At 42.6% G+C, this 17,936-nt stretch overlaps 1 protein-coding gene across 25 annotated transcripts in view; it reads left to right on the top strand.

Annotated features, from left to right (window-relative positions):
• The window catches only part of LOC133341773 (dynamin-1-like), a 59,245-nt gene extending 42,288 nt beyond the window's left edge, over positions 1-16,957 (top strand). For 5 of the 25 annotated variants that reach the window (XM_061550460.1, XM_061550458.1, XM_061550481.1 and 2 more), the window contains 5 exons: positions 1,708-1,728; positions 2,217-2,387; positions 4,484-4,716; positions 5,326-5,553; positions 7,263-9,671. In XM_061550460.1, coding sequence (XP_061406444.1) covers positions 1,708-1,728; positions 2,217-2,387; positions 4,484-4,716; positions 5,326-5,553; positions 7,263-7,428 — 819 coding nt within the window. In that variant the 3' untranslated portion in view covers positions 7,429-9,671. Of the gene's footprint in view, positions 1-1,707; positions 1,729-2,216; positions 2,388-4,483; positions 4,717-5,325; positions 5,554-7,262; positions 9,672-9,920; positions 13,125-13,458 lie in introns of those variants that run through there. The other 20 variants (XM_061550468.1, XM_061550466.1, XM_061550469.1 and 17 more) reach the window with 11 other exon arrangements.
• The last annotated feature ends 979 nt before the right edge of the window (positions 16,958-17,936 follow it).

Raw genomic sequence — 17,936 nt, 5'->3', positions numbered from 1 at the left:
AAACTATTGCTTTCCTGTTGCCATACCTTTCTATTAAAAGATCCACATTTTCTGCGCTTGCTGTTATTTTTTTCCCCCATTGGATCTGTATCTCTTTTTGCACAAGAGTGCGTTAGTGGACATTTCCATCGCATCACCTCTGCAGTTTCATTGGTATGATGTGTGCCTAACACACACAAACACACATGATGCAAATGTTTAATTGAAAGAAATGCATAATAAAGTTTTTTTGTATACCATGCACTGATAGATAATATCTGTGTTTACATTACATAAATGTCCCTCATTAGTAGAATTTTCAACAATTAATAGTGTAATTATGGGCAGTGCAGTAGTTCAATTGCACTTGCCAGTGTTATCAGAATCTTTTTACCAGAATCTTTACTTGGACTGGAGGAATCCATTGGCTGTTGTTTGCAGCCAAAGCAAAACCTGCACAGGCTCTTTGCCATATGCTTATGTGTCGTGTACGTTTGTTGACGGACAGTTAGCCTCGTCGTTTGTGCAAGATATATTGCTGTACTGTTACCGTGTGTGTTTCCGTTTGTATTCTGTCAGTGAAAAAGGTACTGCCTATATCCACTTCCAGCCCTTTGTAAATCCACTGAATGGATGAAGCCCCCCTCCCCTGCCCATGTCGGGGCTGTTTGACCATACTTCACCACGCATATATCCATGCGGCGTTGGTGAAGCGTGGTTAGTCATATCTGAAGTGGTCTGTGGCCTTCACTCCCTATATTTATGTGCCTTGAACATATAAATAGGGGAAGCCATGTCTACATATGGGAAAACAACCCTGTGACCTACAGCGATGCATGGGTGGCCTTCATCCAGCAGTGGATCAACAAATGGTTGTAACATTTTTAATAGGCCTTCATCCTGCAATGGATTTGACACATGGTAAAAAAAAAAATGTAATTGACACATCATACTATCAGATTAGGATTTACTGTGAGCCAAGTATATTTCTACATTTGCTGATGCATATGAGTAGTTCCACGGCAAAAAAAATGACTTGTCAAGGGTAGTGCTGTGAGAAAGCATGTTTATCAAAACATCGGCATTCAAAGTGATTTTGTTTGAGTTGGTACACTAACATTATTGTTATGGTGTCTTATTTATCCAAAATGGAAAACATAAATACTATTGGCAAATGTTTCAAAGAAAGTCATTATCCAAATTCTGAAATGTCATAAAATGTGAAGTTATTTAATTTGTATTGAAAACTTGTGAAAGAAAATGTGGAACTTACATTTTTTTGACTTTTATATAACACACTTTATAGTCTATTGTTTATGGGTTTTTATAAATTAAATAGGTTTTTTCTCCATGCGACTGCTTACAAACTAGATGCAGTTTTTGGTCTTATTTCCACGTCAAGCATTGTCTTGCACCGTTAGTGTGCAATTGGATATGAACTCGTTCACATTGCACATTTTCTAATCAAATGGCATAAAAAAATTCTGCTTTCGCACTTTCATTCAGGTTAATGTCTGTCGCTTTCAGCCTGCAGTCGCATACTTTGCTGCGACATTGAAAATGCTTTTCTATTTTTTTCTTTGTCACAAAGTGTCATGGGGCTGTAAAGACTTATCGGCCATATCTGGCGCTCTGGGGAATTTCATCTGTTTTGTCTAAAGACGTCTTGTAAACACTGCGCATGGCCCTATTTTTTGCATCAAAAACGCTAAACTCTGTGTTAAACAGCTTTCATGGAGCAAGGACCAAGTAAGTTTGGTTGCATGCCAGGTTGCAGCAAGCTTGCTACATTCTTTCCATTGCCATTTAATAGATTATGATTTTGACAGTGCCAAAAAATATTAAATTTAAAAGTTTTTTTTCTATTTAATTTCCCCGCTGAAGTAATTCTTTCAGCATATTTTTTCATGCATCCTTTATTCTTTGTTTTGTTTATGAAGTTTCTTGGAATGTTCAATGGTTGAAAAAATAACCCATCGTGTTGTTTTTTAACTCTTCCCCGTATTTGTGAGAGTCCGTTACATGGTCACAAAAGTAAAAATGTAATTAAGACGTGAGGATCATTTATTATCTGTGGATATTTTGCCAAAGCGAGGCGATTTATAAATGGAGTTGAGAGTTTAACAAAGAGTTTTTGTATTGCTGTGTGTGCACAACCTGGAAGTGGAACAAATGGATGCTGGCCCCTCTTTGCTGTTTTCCTTTCCAATCAGTCTCCTGTGCCCTGTTTCATACAGCAGAGTGAGAGTGAGGAGTCTACCGGAGACAACTTTGGGAATTCCATGGACCCCCAGCTGGAGCGCCAGGTGGAGACCATCCGAAACCTGGTTGACTCTTACATGAGCATCGTCAGCAAGAACATCCGAGACCTCATGCCCAAGACCATCATGCACCTCATGATAAACAACGTGAGTGAACGAGGAAGCGCCTGATGAATACAATTTAAATATGAGTAGGTTTCATGATTTTGGGACGTACGTGGCAGTCACTTTTGTTAAACACGTGGGTTCATCGTTAGTATATCTCCATATATATGAAAGGCAAAGTTGTGAATATGTGTCTGTTCAAAATGTTTCGCGTACTTCCCGACATGCAACAAACTGCTAATTTGCCATGTGGGTACTTTCCAGACTGTACACCATGCAAACATTATAAAAATACACTTTTTGGGGGGGGGGGGCGGAGCTCAATAATGCATATATTTTTTTGTACGGCAAGTGAGCTGTGACGTCAAAGCTGTCACGTCACCCACGCGTGTGGAAGCGTAACGCATTGTCGTGTAGCAGTTAGCGCACTGCGCTACGAACCCGGCGACCCGAGTTCGATTCCCGCTCACGGCCACCACCAGTGACGATTATTTGAACCGGTCCTGGGCCTCCCCTAGGTCGACTCAGGCTCAAACGAGTCCCTGTTGTGTGAACATCACCACTGGGGAGACAAAGGCGGCCGGGTGTGGTGAATCCAAGTTCCGGGCGAAGCCGGGTAGTACAGCGAGTATATATTTCGAATTAGGACTAATTCAAACATAAATAATGTGTCCACCTTTGAAGTTATTTGACGGGGGGAGGACAAAATGTCTTTTTCATCCACACTGGGATGACGACACATTCATTATCGTGTGTCCGCACCACTGACATATTCCATATATAACTCTTAATTTCTAAAACTAGATAATTACCTTCAAACTTACACCCAATGTCTAGAGTTATGATTTTGCTTCTGAAATGTTAACTTTTTGGCTGCCTAATTTGTTGCACTGCCCAAATATATATATTATTGGTTCTTTCGGTAAAGTCACGTAGAAGGGAAATAATAAAATAAATTAAAAAAATATAAAGCAATAAAATTCTCACAACGTTTCGACTGCAACACAAGCAATCATCAGGTGTGAAATCCACAGCAAGAAAATGTTCTTGCTGTGGATTGTGGATTTCACACCTGATGATGATTGCTTGTGTTGTAGTCGAAACGTCATGAGAATTTTATTGTTTTATATTTTTATTATTTTCTTTCTCCGTGACTTTACTGAAAGAACCAAGAATATGAATCCCTGCAGTCGCGAAAGCTTTAAATCAAAATTGGCCCAGATATAGTTGAGGGAGATTTGTGTTTTTAGAATACACGGTGAATTGCTGTTAATTTGTTCAGTAGTACATTGTTATCTTGCCTATTTTTTTAAAACGTGACTTTACCCTCCTGGAAATGAGTCACAAGTGTCTGGTGTTGGTTTCCTAGGTTAAGAAGCAGAATAATATTAATAATATTACAATCGTCGGTGCAATGATATTGTTACCATCCTAAAGTGGAATGGACAACATATGGATTGTAATTATGAACGTTCAATGTGTTGGAAAGCTGGTCCAGTTAAATACTTTGTCTAAAATGTCACTTAGTTTAATGCGGGAAGAATTTCCTCCAAAGAGAAATCCATATTCACAAAATGCATTCCATTGGCAAAAATAAATTTATAAAACAGTATTTTTCATGGGGAAGTATGGTCAAACAACCCACATGATCGACACAACATTGGAGGATTCCTTCATCTAGCAGTGGAGTCATAGGGCTGTAAAGTGCCAAGTATGAACACACTGAAGATTCACTATTACGCATGTTTATAACCTTTTTCTCCCTCCCTTCCTAAATATTTTAAACAGAAAGCACTTACTCATAAACATAATTATTTCACACACTGATCATTATCGGTTGTAAAGAAATCTACAGCACCGTGCGCAAAAGCTGCCTTGGTATTGCCGAGCCCGATGTAGCTCACGTCTCGGAAGTGATTTCTCTGCTGGTGTGCTGGTGAATATTTTTATCGTAATAGATTCGCCCACCAATTGATCTTAACATCAAACCATGGGGAGAACGGGCCTCCGATTTTTGACCAGTGACCACGGTACGACACAACCGGGGCTGGAGGAAGAAAAATTACTTAATTGCAGCTAACGGATCATTCGGACGAGACCTGATTTGCGGACGATGGCGCCGGCGTGCATTCTTGCAGACGAAGGATTTCATCCACTCGGAGCTGCTGGCCCACCTGTACTCGTCCAGCGACCAGACCTCGCTGATGGAGGAGTCGGCGGAGCAGGCTCAGAGGCGCGACGAGGTGCTGCGCATGTACCACACCCTGAAGGATGCGCTCAGCATCATCGGCGACATCAGCATGTCCACCGCAACCACTCCGCTGCCGCCGCCCGTAGACGACACGTGGATGCAGAACAACGCGGCGCCCAGGTAAAGCCCCGGTTCGCACCCTTTTTAGTTCAACCTCAACGTTCGTTGCCAATCGCGCGTGTACCCGAGAAGGGAAGTTGCTCCGCTTCTGAGCGGAGCAAAGTTTAAATGGAAAAAAAGATGCACTTTGTTATGGCCATTTAAAGCGTTTGCCACCATGTTTAGGCTCGGTGTTAACCCAGTGTGTACAGGACGTGCCTTGAGGAATTGTGTGCAAGTTACTCCCATCAACTTTGCTCTGCATCCGCGTGTTTGAGGCGACTCGGTGGGGGATCATTTTGTGTCCTTTTAATAAAATCAAGTTGGCATTAAGGACTTGGATAATACGACACCCCTTGTGGTTTACATCAAATCTTTTCTTAGATGCGCTTCTGAATGTGCTTTATCTTTCAGCTGCCGTTCGCTTGGCTTTTTGTCACTGGTCCTCGCATTAGTTGCACACTTCCTTGCTACGCTTTGCTTTGCAGCTGAATTCTGCCAATCTTTTGATGCCTCTCGCCCACCTGATCTGCTTGGCTTTTTTTCGGCACCCGTCCTCCCTCCCTCTCTTTTTTTTCTCCGCTTCTGCCCACTTTCCCCCCCCGCCGCCGCCTCGGTTAACATATTCAGGCCTCCCCCCAGCCCGACTCCCATCCGGCGACCGCCCAACTTCCCGCAAGCGCGTCCAGCCGGCCGTGGCGCCGGGCCCCCTCCGCCCATGGCGGCAGCGTCGGCGATGGGCGGACCACCCATCCCCAACCGCCCGGGCACCCTCAACCCTCCTGCTGGCAGCGACCCCTTCGTCGCACCCCCGCAGATTCCGAATCGCCCGAACCGCGCCCCGCCCAGCGTGCCCAGGTACGTCACCCGTTTCTCCTTTTCTACGGTTGTCAAATCGCCACCGAGGTTTTTTTTTTGTCGCCAGGTGCACCTGCGTACAGCTCTCTGATGTGTTTTTCTTTTTGGGGTCGTTGACGCCGTTTTGCGCTCGACGTGATGCTCGTCCGTTTTGCCTCTCCCCCGTGCTGGGGGGGGGGGGGGGGGTGAGCAGCTTGAGGAACTAAAAACACATCGAAGAGCATTCGTTTGACTTGCCTCGCGCTTATACGGAGACGCAACCCTCGAAAGGAATTGGCTCGATTGTTGCAGATGCGTACCTAGGTTTGCTTGTCCAGTCCTGTCCAACAGCGGTTATTAAAGCTTTTTTGAAGAGGCAATATCTTAGGTTGTGTTTTACAGTGTCAGAATGCCGCGCTAATTGGCGTATTAACTTGTAGTGGTGTAGTGTACATTTGCCGACAAGTGAGATCGATGCGCGCCGGTCATTTTGATAATGCTTGAGATTTGGTGTAACATTGTCTTCATTAACACAGTGCGTCATCGACAAAAATATTTTAAACTACTTTGGCCTCCTTGTTGACAAAGTTATGCTTATAGAAGAGATTGTGTGTGTGCCGTACTTGGCTTCCTTGTTTACTTTATTCTGTAGTTTGTACTTTCCGTTTGTGTTTTTTGTGCTGTCAATGTGTGTGTACTAATATTGTCAGCAAATTAGTTTAGCATACCATTTTTAACTTGACCTTATTGTTGGTAGTGGTTTGTATCAGTAGAAATCCAGGATACTTCGCTATACAATTACTCGCTTTTAACAAACTAAATAACAAATTCATCATCCATCTTGAGAAGCCCTTTCCTTTGGACAAAAAAAAATCACAACTTTTTCTGCTTGAGCTTACTGCCTCTAACCCTTGAGCCCTAACGTTCCACTTTGTGCGTGTGTTTTTCGGTGTTTGTGAATGTGTACATTAATCCTGCAACACAAATCGTCTAGCGTGCTTTGTAGCGTAGGCTTTGACATTCACTGGGAAGCCACGCATAAAAAACAATGTTATCCATGCTAATCCAGCACAATAAATAACACTTAAGCCACTTTTATTAATTAAACCTTTTAACGTTGCAACTCATTCACAAGGTTAACTGAAAACCATTCAAGGGCAAACTGAATCTCACTTTCCCAACCCCGTTGTTTGCCTCGCCACAGCTCCGTTGTCACTAACCAGTTGAAGAGTAAACAAGAAATATTTCTATTTTTTAAATATTCTGTGAGCCGTCTCTGGTATTATTCACAATTTTTCCTGAACTTTCATTGTAAAGTTCAAGATTTGACATATTCAAAAGGAGCAAACTGTAAAACTGAAGTAAAGAATTCAACATTTCTTCCAGGTGCACCTCGGGGTTGTGCCAAACAAAAGTATCCTATTGGTAGATGTCATCGGAATAAGTTCTGCATATTAATATCATTGTTTCGTCAGTTGATTGTAACTCCAGTCTGTAACTGTTTGAAACTCGATGTGTGCCTCATTCCTTAGTGACTTCTTTCACAAGTCATTGTGGTTGCTGGTCGTCATGGTTGTTTTTGAGGTTTGAATTTTTTGGGGGTTTATTGAGCTCTTTACCCATCTTCCATTTTTTTGCATGCGCATGTCCTTACGTATGTACGTACGTGCGTGCGTATGTGTGTGGTGCGCGTGTTTTTTTTTTCTTCCCCCCCCCCCGGCTGTTTTTAGTTCCTCCTTCCCTCCCTCTGCAAGCTCTGGTCCGAATCAGAGCCAACCCACCATCATCCGCCCTCCCCCGAACGTGCCCCCTCCTGGCACCACCCGCCCTCCCCCTGCCGTGCCCCGCCGTCCGCCATACCTGCCCCCCAGCGGGCAAAACCTCATCGATTTCTAGACTCGCGCGATCGCCGCTCGCAACCAAGAACGCACCACCGCCGCCCCCCCCTCTCATCGCTCCCTTCGCAAGTGGCACCCGTTACCGATTTCCATCGGCGTAAATCCCGCAAAGCGCACGTCGCCGTCGAGGCCGCGTTGGTGACAGTCACCCGGGGGGCGCCTGGGCACCACATTGTGCCCATTTTTATTTGATGCGCAGCCAAGTTGCGTTGCCTTTCTTGGATTAGCACTGCCTTATAGCTTACCGATTGATTTGTTCCATAAGTGGGCAGTTGGTGTAGCTAATCGCACACACGCACGCGCGCACAGGTGCACCGTAAATGTGTGTTTTTTAAAACAATTCCTCTGTGATGTACCATTAAACGTTGCAGGCAGACGAGTTCAGTGCAGCAAGTTCCATTGTTGTCCTGTGCTGTACTCTCACGGCTAAGCTCACCCCGACTTCACCAACCCGCACTGACCAGCGTGGTCAAGTATGGTTAAGTAACCGCCATGAAATGCACTGAGTGGAAAAGGCATTCTGCCGGCAGTGGATTGACTATGAAGGGCTGTACATGTACTGTAAAACAAAGGTGAGCCGGTAGGCCCTCCACTACAGCTTGTTCATATAATTTATTAAAATACATCTGAGTAAACTGTGCCTATGTGCAATGAGCTACTTCCAACGTAGAGTCCAGTTAATGACCCCCGAGTGGCTGGAGTGTGCAGGGTATTTTCTGAATGCACGCTCGCTTGCGGTGGAGCAGGTCTAGCGCTCGTCAAGGTTACTGATGGCATTAGTACCACCACTCCTGGAGTGTTTTGAAAAGCAAATATGTTTGCACTTACCATCCTTTCATCAGTGGCTTCTGGAAGCTGGACTTTCTGTCAAAAAATATATATATTAGAGTGGGAAAAATATCATTAAGTTCGCTACGATACTTTTCTGCAACTAAAAATCCACTATAATTATTAATTCTATATTATCTTGCAAGTTACTATAGTTGAGCTTTTTTTTATGTTTGCGCTTAAGATCGTCGGTACGTTTAGATTTACAGCTATTGGCACATTGGCAATTAACGGCTGTGATTGTATATCTAGTGTGTGAGAACCACTTTAAGCAAGTGCTGCTTCGGTGTTGCCTTATTGGATAGGGTTAATCGGGAGTTTATACTCAATTCTGGTTAACTTTCAGCTGCATGTTTATGTGCAAGTTGGCGTTCAAGGGAAGTGAGCTCATGTGGATGGGCTCACGTGCCTAGGATTTATTCCAAAGTTTAATTGGTTGGCTACCCCAGCGCAACTTGAAAATGTGTGAATTATACATATGTGTATACAGTATATATATTTAAAATATGTGATTTGTGCAGCTTTATAGTTAAGCCATGAACAAACAAAAACAATAAGGGCCAGGAGTTGTTGGACATTTTATAATTGCCACAAGATAATATAGACATTTTGTTTAATTAAATCAAGTAAAATAAGACATGGGTGTTCTAGTAAAGGAGGACATAGCTTAGTCAATTTCAAAATGACAAAAACAAGTTTTTGCTTGCTGTGTATAAAGCTTAATAAGGTAAGTATGCATTTTATGATTTGGCTTGGTTTAGTACATTCCACGATCATATAAGAATATTTCTCGTTTCTGTTTATCTCGGTGTTTGGCTTTAATTGGTGAAATTTAAATCGACCCATGGCTGCCCGTCTGGTCGTGGATGTATATTTGTTGAGCGCCAACCCATGTTGTTTTTTTTCTTCCAGTTTTGTAAGCGCTGTGTACAGTAATCGCACCCGGTGTTAAGGCATGACATGGCTATCTTCTGTTTCCTCCTCGTACTCTGCGTTGCCTATTGTACACCCACACCATTTGTAACACTACAAGCTTTATTCCATAAAGTGGCAATAAACTCATATTTGGATTGCAGACACCCCAAAGAGAATGGTTGATGTAATTTGTGAGGCTGCGTCTCATGTTTGCTCCCCAACGGAATGTTTTAGCTGTCCAAGTAGCCCCGCCACCTTCCATCTGTCGCATGCAGCCGCGGGTTGCTTGCACTGTCACATTCTGCTTCAAACTAACCTCGCGCTTGGAGTGGTTTAGGAAGGATTTATTCTCCGTCCGCTTTATTATTATGACCTAAAAATGCCAGCGTGTGGCTGCTTGTCGACTGAATTTTCAGCAGCCAGCTGATTTCCCAGCATTTTAATCATAATGCGTTTCAGCTAACAAAATATATCATAACAGTCTGCAGTGTGTGTGTGTGTGTGAATAAAATGCCCTCTGTTTAAACAAATACCAGCAAAGGCTTCGGTTTCCTCGCTATTTTTGCGACACGTTTGATCTCATCCCTGAGTCCTGTGCTAACCACCTCGTCTTTTTGTTTTCTCTTTCAACCCTTCGCTTCTGGCTCCCTTATTTCTCCCCCATCATCGTCTCTCGCTCACGCACACATCCCTTCCTCCCTTCCCCCCCTTGTGTGAATGTGCCGCGCTGGCCACTTGGTCGAGCAGCAGACGCCCTCCGCCCTCTCCCACTCGCCCGACCATGATTCGCCCAGATTCCAGTCTTCTCGACTGAGCTCTGCCTCTCGTCGCCACCATCACCGCTGCTGTGTGGTCTTGCGTACAAAACAGCCTTCAGCTCGCGGCTCCCTTCGTGAAGTAGATTATGCCCTCGGCAAAAGCGTGTGTCGGAGTGTTTGTGTGGGGTGTGTGTATGTGCACGCGTGTACCCTTCCAAGTCTAACGTAGCCCCCCTGCGAGCTTTTGGTGGCGCGTGCGTGTGTGTGCGCCTGCGCGTGCCGCTCGTAACACGTTTCCAATTTTCCTATAGCACATTCCCGTTGCCTAAGTAACTGCAAAATATTAGTTATTGGTAAGCAACCTTTGCCATTTTTGAAAGAGCCCACACAGTACTAATAATAAGGCATATTTCTGGAACTCCTCACCACCACCACTACAATTGTCAACCATTTCAAGCTTTGAAAAGTAACGTAGGTGGCTGGGATTTTAAGTTAAGTAGAAAATAAAACTATTTCCACTTGCACAATGTTTAAAATGTGCAGCTGGAGGCAACAGGAATTCGCAGCAGCTAACCGTTATTGGGATAAATATATATTCCTTAATGGTGTGTGTGCTTTGAGCACAATGACAAGATTATCCTCACCGATAGTTGTGACTTCATCAAAGCGGGTTAACTTTGCATACCGCAAGTACGCGTGCATGCGTAGTGAACACAGATGTTTGCAAAGCTTTGATGCATCAAGGCCGTTATGTGGAGCACAAATGTAAAGACACAAAGGCTGCTTCAAGTAGGTTAGTACAATGCCCTGGCCTACAGCTGAGAGCGTTTCAATGTCACGCAGTGCTTGCTTACCGGCTCGCTAATGGTAAACTAAGTTTAACTCGCACGCTAAACGTACGCATGGAGCTTTCGGTGAAACGGCTCTGTCAAAGTTGATGGCAATTGTATGGAGACTTAGCCATTCGAATTATAATAAATACCCCTGTATAACATTCTCATTTGATTCATTTTATTTTAGCTTAATTGGTTATGATTAATACTTTTTTAGTGGGCTCTCTTCCTGTAGTTTTGCAGGCACGAAACTGTAGGTCCTGTGTTACTGAAATCTAAACTCCAGCACTCTTAATGTTCTTTGTTCGTGTTAAATTGGCTTGAAAAGATAACATGAGAAGTCATGCTAGCGTCTTGCTCGTTTGACTTGTCTGGTGAGCTGACTGGCATCCGTTTTGCTTCCAAATTAACACAACTCGCAATGAATGTACGTACGTACGTGTGCTTTTGTGTCTTATTGCAACCTCCTTCAGTGCTGTGCGGTAACGCTTTGCGTTTGTTCTATCGGCCTACACAATGTATGCAATAGACATTGTGTACGCCAAGATTTAAGTGCTTTGTGGTGAAATTGTTATAGCTGTGGTAAGTGAGTGTATCCTGTCTGTGTGCATGCATGGTACCGTCGCATGTTGGAAGTGTGGTTTGAGTCCTGTTTGTCTTGATGTCAACATTCCTTATTGCAAACTGCAATATAGTAAAGTTCTGATATAAATTGACCCAGAGCAAACCATTCATAGTTTGAGTGTAACACGGCCTACCATTCCCATATTGTGAGCGTAATTGAAGTTCATGCCGCAATGTTTTTTTTTTTACTATAATAAGCAACACAATTATGTAAGTTATTTGGGTCTTTTGGTAAATAAAAATAATAAATATAAAATAAACAAAAAAACTACGAAGTTTTGATCACAACACAAGCGATCGCTTCTTTCCTTCTGATGACGATCGCTTGTGTTGTGATCGAAACGTCGTAGTTTTTTTGTTTATTTTATATAATTTTTTTAATCAATTTTATTAATTGGTACCTGTCTATGTGACTTTACCAAAAGACCCAAAGAATATTAAATTCTGCAGTCACAAAAGCTTTAAGTCACGATTATATATATGCATTATTAAACGTACAGGTTTAATATCTACCCATGCCAAAACAATTCAGTAATTTGAACACGTGATAAGCAAGTCCTTTCATCCTTGTTCCCATGTCAAATTTTAAAAGAAATTCGCTTGAAATCCCCCTACGAATATGCCCAATCTCATCAGATCTCCGAAGCTTAGGGTTTGAGCCCTGCTTATTTGTGTATAGATGGTTGACCGCCCCATAGTTGGCCAAGCGTTGTGGGGGGGGGGGGTGAGATGTGGCCAGGAGATGGCGATGCTGAGTGTCGTCCCCACCCCCCCCCCGTTTGTGTGGTAGGTTTCCTTCAGGTTCTCCAGTTTCTTCCCACATGAAGCCAAACGCTCATTAATGGATTTGGCCAAACGTCCCAGTGCAGAATACCTTCCTGTAAGAGAATCGTAAGACTCAGTAGGCTTTTATGGGTAAATAGACGGAATTAAATATTGCTCTTATTATGAATTCAGTAGTTTTTGAATGTCTACATTGAAGAAGGTAAGGTATTAGTTAACTGTTGCTCATAATACAGCTATTAACAAAATGACAAATATAAGCAAATGTTATGCAAAGGTGAGTGAATAAAATGTACTTAATTGTTTTCTTATTTCATTTTGATTTCAATTATACTTTCAACGTCCATTATTCGAATTGACATTCAATCACTGGCAAAAAATGTAGAAAATCTATCCATGATTACGGTCGTTATGTTTTAAGGGAATGTACACAGACTTGTAGTTGTTTCAGTGTCACGTCTCATATTTTATCCTGACGATTTTAAATGGCTAATCATGACCGGTAATAAAAGGTGAAATTATCAGTTGCAAAATATGATTACCATTGCCTTGTGATTCATATTGTCAGCTGGTGAAACTCGTAACCTGCCTGTCCCACTGTTATGCAACTTCGTGGGGGGGCTGTGTGCAGTGGTTCGTTTATAAGAATATAAAAATGTCCCGACCTAAAGTTTGTGTTGTGTTGACGAACCCGTTGAGAGACTTGTGTTCTACGAATGTAAACTCTTGTAATGACCTTGGTCATGCTAACTCCCTCTGACATTTCAGTGCAAAGTTTAGTTTTGTGTGCAATGTAATTGGCACTGTAAATCGATCACGCAATGTTTAAGTAGGCCGATGTAAGCATAAGAGTCGTATGTGAGTACTGTATCGCTAGCTTATAGTCTGTAGCCCGTTGTCCTGCTCCAAATTGTTGCAATAACTTGCTGTAATAAAGTGCTGTTTGTCCCCTATTCAGCGTGTGCTTGCTTGCTTTTTTCTGGAGTATCATAGGTTAAAGGCTAGCGTCATTTCCCCTAAGCCAACAATTTCCTGTCTCGCTGCGTCGCAGTGCATGTCAGTTTTTTTTTATGTGGAACGTACCGCTCGAAATGCATGCGTACAGTCTATTCGTTCCATTTGGGAGTTAAACGGTCAAGCTATAATTGTGTGCGCGTTTAAAATTAAAATGGTGCAGTGGGTTAGCAACAAACTTGTGAGATCAATACTTGGATCTTTGTTTATGTAGCCTTTGTTGTGGTGTGCGTGTGACATTCACGTAGTAATTCTTTCCTTTGTATCATCCAGGAGGCCTCCATCTGTACCTGCAAGACCTTACTCATTCCACCAGTAAAAAAAACTGCAATCATCATGTGCGACCTGTAAGTTATACATAGCAGTAAGTTGAACTTTGACAGTAATTCCTTCTTTGGGTGCGGGTCCAAAGGGGGGTTTGTGCAAAATCCGGTATCAATGCCTCCATGTTGGACAATGTACTCGCAAAGTTGATGCATCCGTGCACACACACCCTTGTTATTTTGAACAGTTGAGCACTCATTCTTAAATGCTGTAATATAACCGTTATTCTGCCCGTTGTGATTTAATACCTGCACCGCATGCATGCTTCTATCGTACAAAACCCCACCCCCCCGTCTTGCTGGTATGGAATAACATGCAAGGCTCCATTTTGAGATGGCGCCACCCCCGCTTTGTGCGGGGCGGCATGCTCAGTGACGACGGGAGATCCTCGTTTCATTTATACATACGCTTGGCTTGTTCGCTAATATGGATTTCCTTAACGAATACATGCTCGGAGGCCTTGTTACCGGAGAAACTTTTGAAACCAAGATTGACCTTGATAGGATAAATCAGAAGACTGGCAAACCACATGGGGCATGCAATCTCCCGTTTGCGTTTTCAAAGTGCCGCGCGCGCGTTGAATCTCATCGGAGATACGTTGCGGTTCTATGCAGGTCATTGATTATTTTGAGTTTTACATCCACGACAAGCTCTTAAATTACCTTGGCGGCAACTTGAGATGCTGTTGCACTTAGACGCGATATAAATCCAAAGCATATATATGTAGTACCATTAGCGTGCGTTGGAATAACGTTGGTTTAAACAGGAGTCAATAGAGGTTGTCTTGACTGAAATCTTGGTTTTAAATGTTTTTGTAGATAACAACTGGAACTAAATATAAGCTCAGTGGCTTCAAACTCTTTCGCAAAACTCCAGCAAAACAGTTACAGGCCACATTTGTTTTCAAATGACTGAAATAATTATCAGTTGGGCTCAACATGATTATCGTCGGTTGTTTTTAATATTATTTAGCATTTGATTCGAAATATATGCAAATAAGCACGTGAAATGAATAGCTGAATTTTGAGTGGTTTTCTTGCACAGAATCCGTGGAGACATTGAAGCTCTGTAGCAGCACATCGTGTCTTACCGGATCGGGTAGGAACGCAAGTCTCCTGCGCCGAACCCTCCTTTCCCGGAACTAAGTTTCAAGACGTACCGTGGCTCAGTCAGCAGGTCCCCCCACTCCACCCCCCGTAACTTTTATATTTTTTGTAATTTGGCAGCGTTAAACCCCCCCTCCCCCGCTTTTTAAGTGAGTGAGCCGCTCAAATTAAAAGTCTTAGCCACGAGCCTCGTTGACTGTTGTTAGCTCTCCGAAGTCCACCGTGAAGGAGCGACCATTTGTTGCACTCCGCCTTGCTGGCACCGTGATGCTTTGCAACTTCTCCCGTCTGCCTCGTGCACGTTGTAACCAAAAAAAAAACCTTTATCAGCGGCGCTAACACTACATTCGGCTTTTGACCAAAAGTGGGTCAATTGATCAAAATCTCTGCTGTACATAGGACTCGGCACAGCGGAGGCCATCATTCCAACGACATTCTCACACGTGGGGAAGTGAGATCATGTGAAATGATTTGCAATTTCCACCCTCTTAAAGTTGACAGGGGACCCTCTCTCCCATGCTCGAGCACTTGTCTGTGTCGGATGACCCGATTGATTCCACTGGTGCGATCAACTTAATCGATGCTACTTATTAATTACAACACCACTTAAGTCATTCTTAATCAAGGCTTCATTTTAAATATAGATGTAGTCTCACCTACACCTAATGAAGTGCAGTAGACCTATGTAAGTTTCGCCAGGCATGTAACTTAATATCTCTGTTTATTCGATGGATTGTCATGAATCGTGGTCATGATTCGATGAAAAAATCAATTTGTGTTTTGTTTTTACCGTACCATGTATATTGTTTGTCTCGAAGTGTGCTCAATCATTCTCCCTCTGTTAGCCTCAAGGCACACAGACCTGTAATGTGCACTTAGCCTCAGGGTTCAATGCATGTATCTTGAGTATTAGAATATATTTTAACGGATTAATGTTTACATGCCCATGCATCACGATAAAAAAAACAGTCAAAGGTTACTGACAGATTTGGCTAAACTGGAGTGGTAAAACCTATATCGATTTCCATGCCTATGGACCAACCCTAATGCAATTGAGACCCATCTCAGGGGGTGTGGGGGAGAGTCAATCTGGTTCGTGTGCCTCTACCTCAAGTTATATCCGGTCATCGCGCTAAAATAAGCGCGTAATGATGATTCATCTGTGGCGGATGCTCGTTGATGCTGTTCTTGTCCGTTTACCGATGTGGTTACACGTTATTAAGGACCTCATGGAGCAACGTATCGCATTAAAGAGTAATGTGTACATCTCAATCGGGAAACTGATATGGCACCAGGTAAGCGCACGATGATTATGCTGGTGAAGGTTTGTGTTATTTAAACTTTGTACTTTTTGAGGCGTGTGACCGTGCTGATGTCAGTATGGGCAAACCAAAGTGACAGGCGCAGGGGCTTACGTCTGCAAAACCTCGAATTGAACGTTGGCACGTCGATTTGTAAATAGCGAGTGTATTATAGTAGTTCTTTATGGATCAGTTTTTTTCAACTCAAATCCAAAACGTGCAAATTTGATTAACAAAAAAACCGTAAGACGTTTACCATTGCAAATCAGTGTGATTTAACAGAAAAAAATAACAAAAAAACACGATTCAACTTTAATCGATGGAGTATACAAACGCGACTACAACCCTAACACTGTGTTTAAATATTGAAATCCATGGAAGATGCACTCCGAATTTCACACTCTGCTTCACGGGAAACGTTGCCACAATGCACTCGTTGGCGAGCCGCGTGTCATTGGATTGTCTCTGTTCACCTCGACGCTTTTGTCCGCACCCCATTGTGCTACAGCGAGCCCCTCGGTCCGTTCCACACAAAAAAACTAAAACATTCCGTATTGTAAGTGACGCATTATAATGGATCCCTTATGTGTGTGTGCCGCAGCTTTTGGGGTGGGCTTGCCGTTCATGTACCGTGGCTGTTCAGTAAATCTCCTCTGCTGTGGCGTTTCTGCGCCATCTGGTGGTTGGAGCGCTTGGTGGTATAAGCCTATTTTACAGTGGCCGAACACCGGACATTTGCCGTAAAAAATCAATAACGTTGCTTTCATCAAAGTGTCGTTTGCTGCCGTGGCGTGTTAAGTGCGCTTTGAATCGTTGACCCTCCTCGCGACAATATTTGTTTGAGCCAGCTTGATTGTAGCCCTGTTGTTTTGAACTTTTTATTGTTGATCCGGTGCAAATCTGTAAAAGCAGATGATGCCGTTGACGCATTTTTAAGTGTTTAGTACCCACTGTGGACACGAGGTGGTGATTTTTTTCTCGCTTTAGTACTTCACAACGTATGGCTTGATACACTGCAAAAAAATAATTAAATTGTGTTCAAGAAAAATAACCTGTGTGGATTCTCTTTTTTATATACATAAGTTCTCTTGCTTATAACTGGTTAACATGGTTTATATATACGTATCAAAAAAGTTATTGTTTATTATGACTGTTTAGGTATTTGCAGCGCATGAGCACACAGTCAAAGGACAGCCTTGATGGGTGTTTATTTTTACTGGAAGCGATCCATGTCCGTGACCACGAGGCCTCCCCCCCCCCCCGGCATGCAGACAGAATGGACCACAAACACCGATTCATGCTGCCCCAGTGACTTGCAGTCCGTGCCTATAATGATGAATGAATGAATTAGCTGCACATAATTTTAACAAAAAATTGCCTATTTTTCAGTTGTGAATTTTCATGGGTTTTGGTCGTGGATCAATCATGTATTTGTTTAAGTTTTTTTTTTTTTAAATCACATTTTTGATCTACCCATGTCCATTTCATCTTGTTAAATATTTTTCATATGGCCAATGTTTTTTTTAAACCATAAATTGTGAAAAATGTATTTTCAAGATGTTTTGTAAAAATGTTGACAGCTGCCTTTATTAAATGCTGTACTGGAATTTGAAACTGCTGTTTAGTATACGATTTCATAGCTTCTCCAAGTCCAGCTGTTCATTTAGAAAATATATTGGGCATAATTTCATATCTCGTTACACAATTAAGGCAGATAAAGATGTGTTTTATCAATTTTATGCAAAAGAAAATGTACAAACCGGCTCTGTATTTCTGTGCAGTAGGCTTCCTTGGCCAATAACCAGGACGTATAAAGTGAAGGAATTTTATTTATATTCCATATTAAATGTTTGATGGTTATTACTCTCCTGAGTTTTGATGTTTTCGTCACAAAACCAGTTGGTTCCAGCAATTTGCACTGCATATTGCTGTGCAAATTACAAAATGGCTCAATACCCGGAACTGTTTGAACTCCAGTCCATTAGCAAGAGTGTTTTAATTTAAATTTATAACTTGGGAC

This window comes from Lethenteron reissneri, chromosome 12 (assembly GCF_015708825.2).
Source record: "Lethenteron reissneri isolate LAM-NWPU_2019-01 chromosome 12, ASM1570882v1, whole genome shotgun sequence".
Taxonomy (NCBI): Eukaryota; Metazoa; Chordata; class Hyperoartia; order Petromyzontiformes; family Petromyzontidae; genus Lethenteron; species Lethenteron reissneri.
The sequence above is the reverse complement of the archived record's forward strand: the minus strand, read 5'-3'. Positions and strand labels throughout refer to the sequence as shown.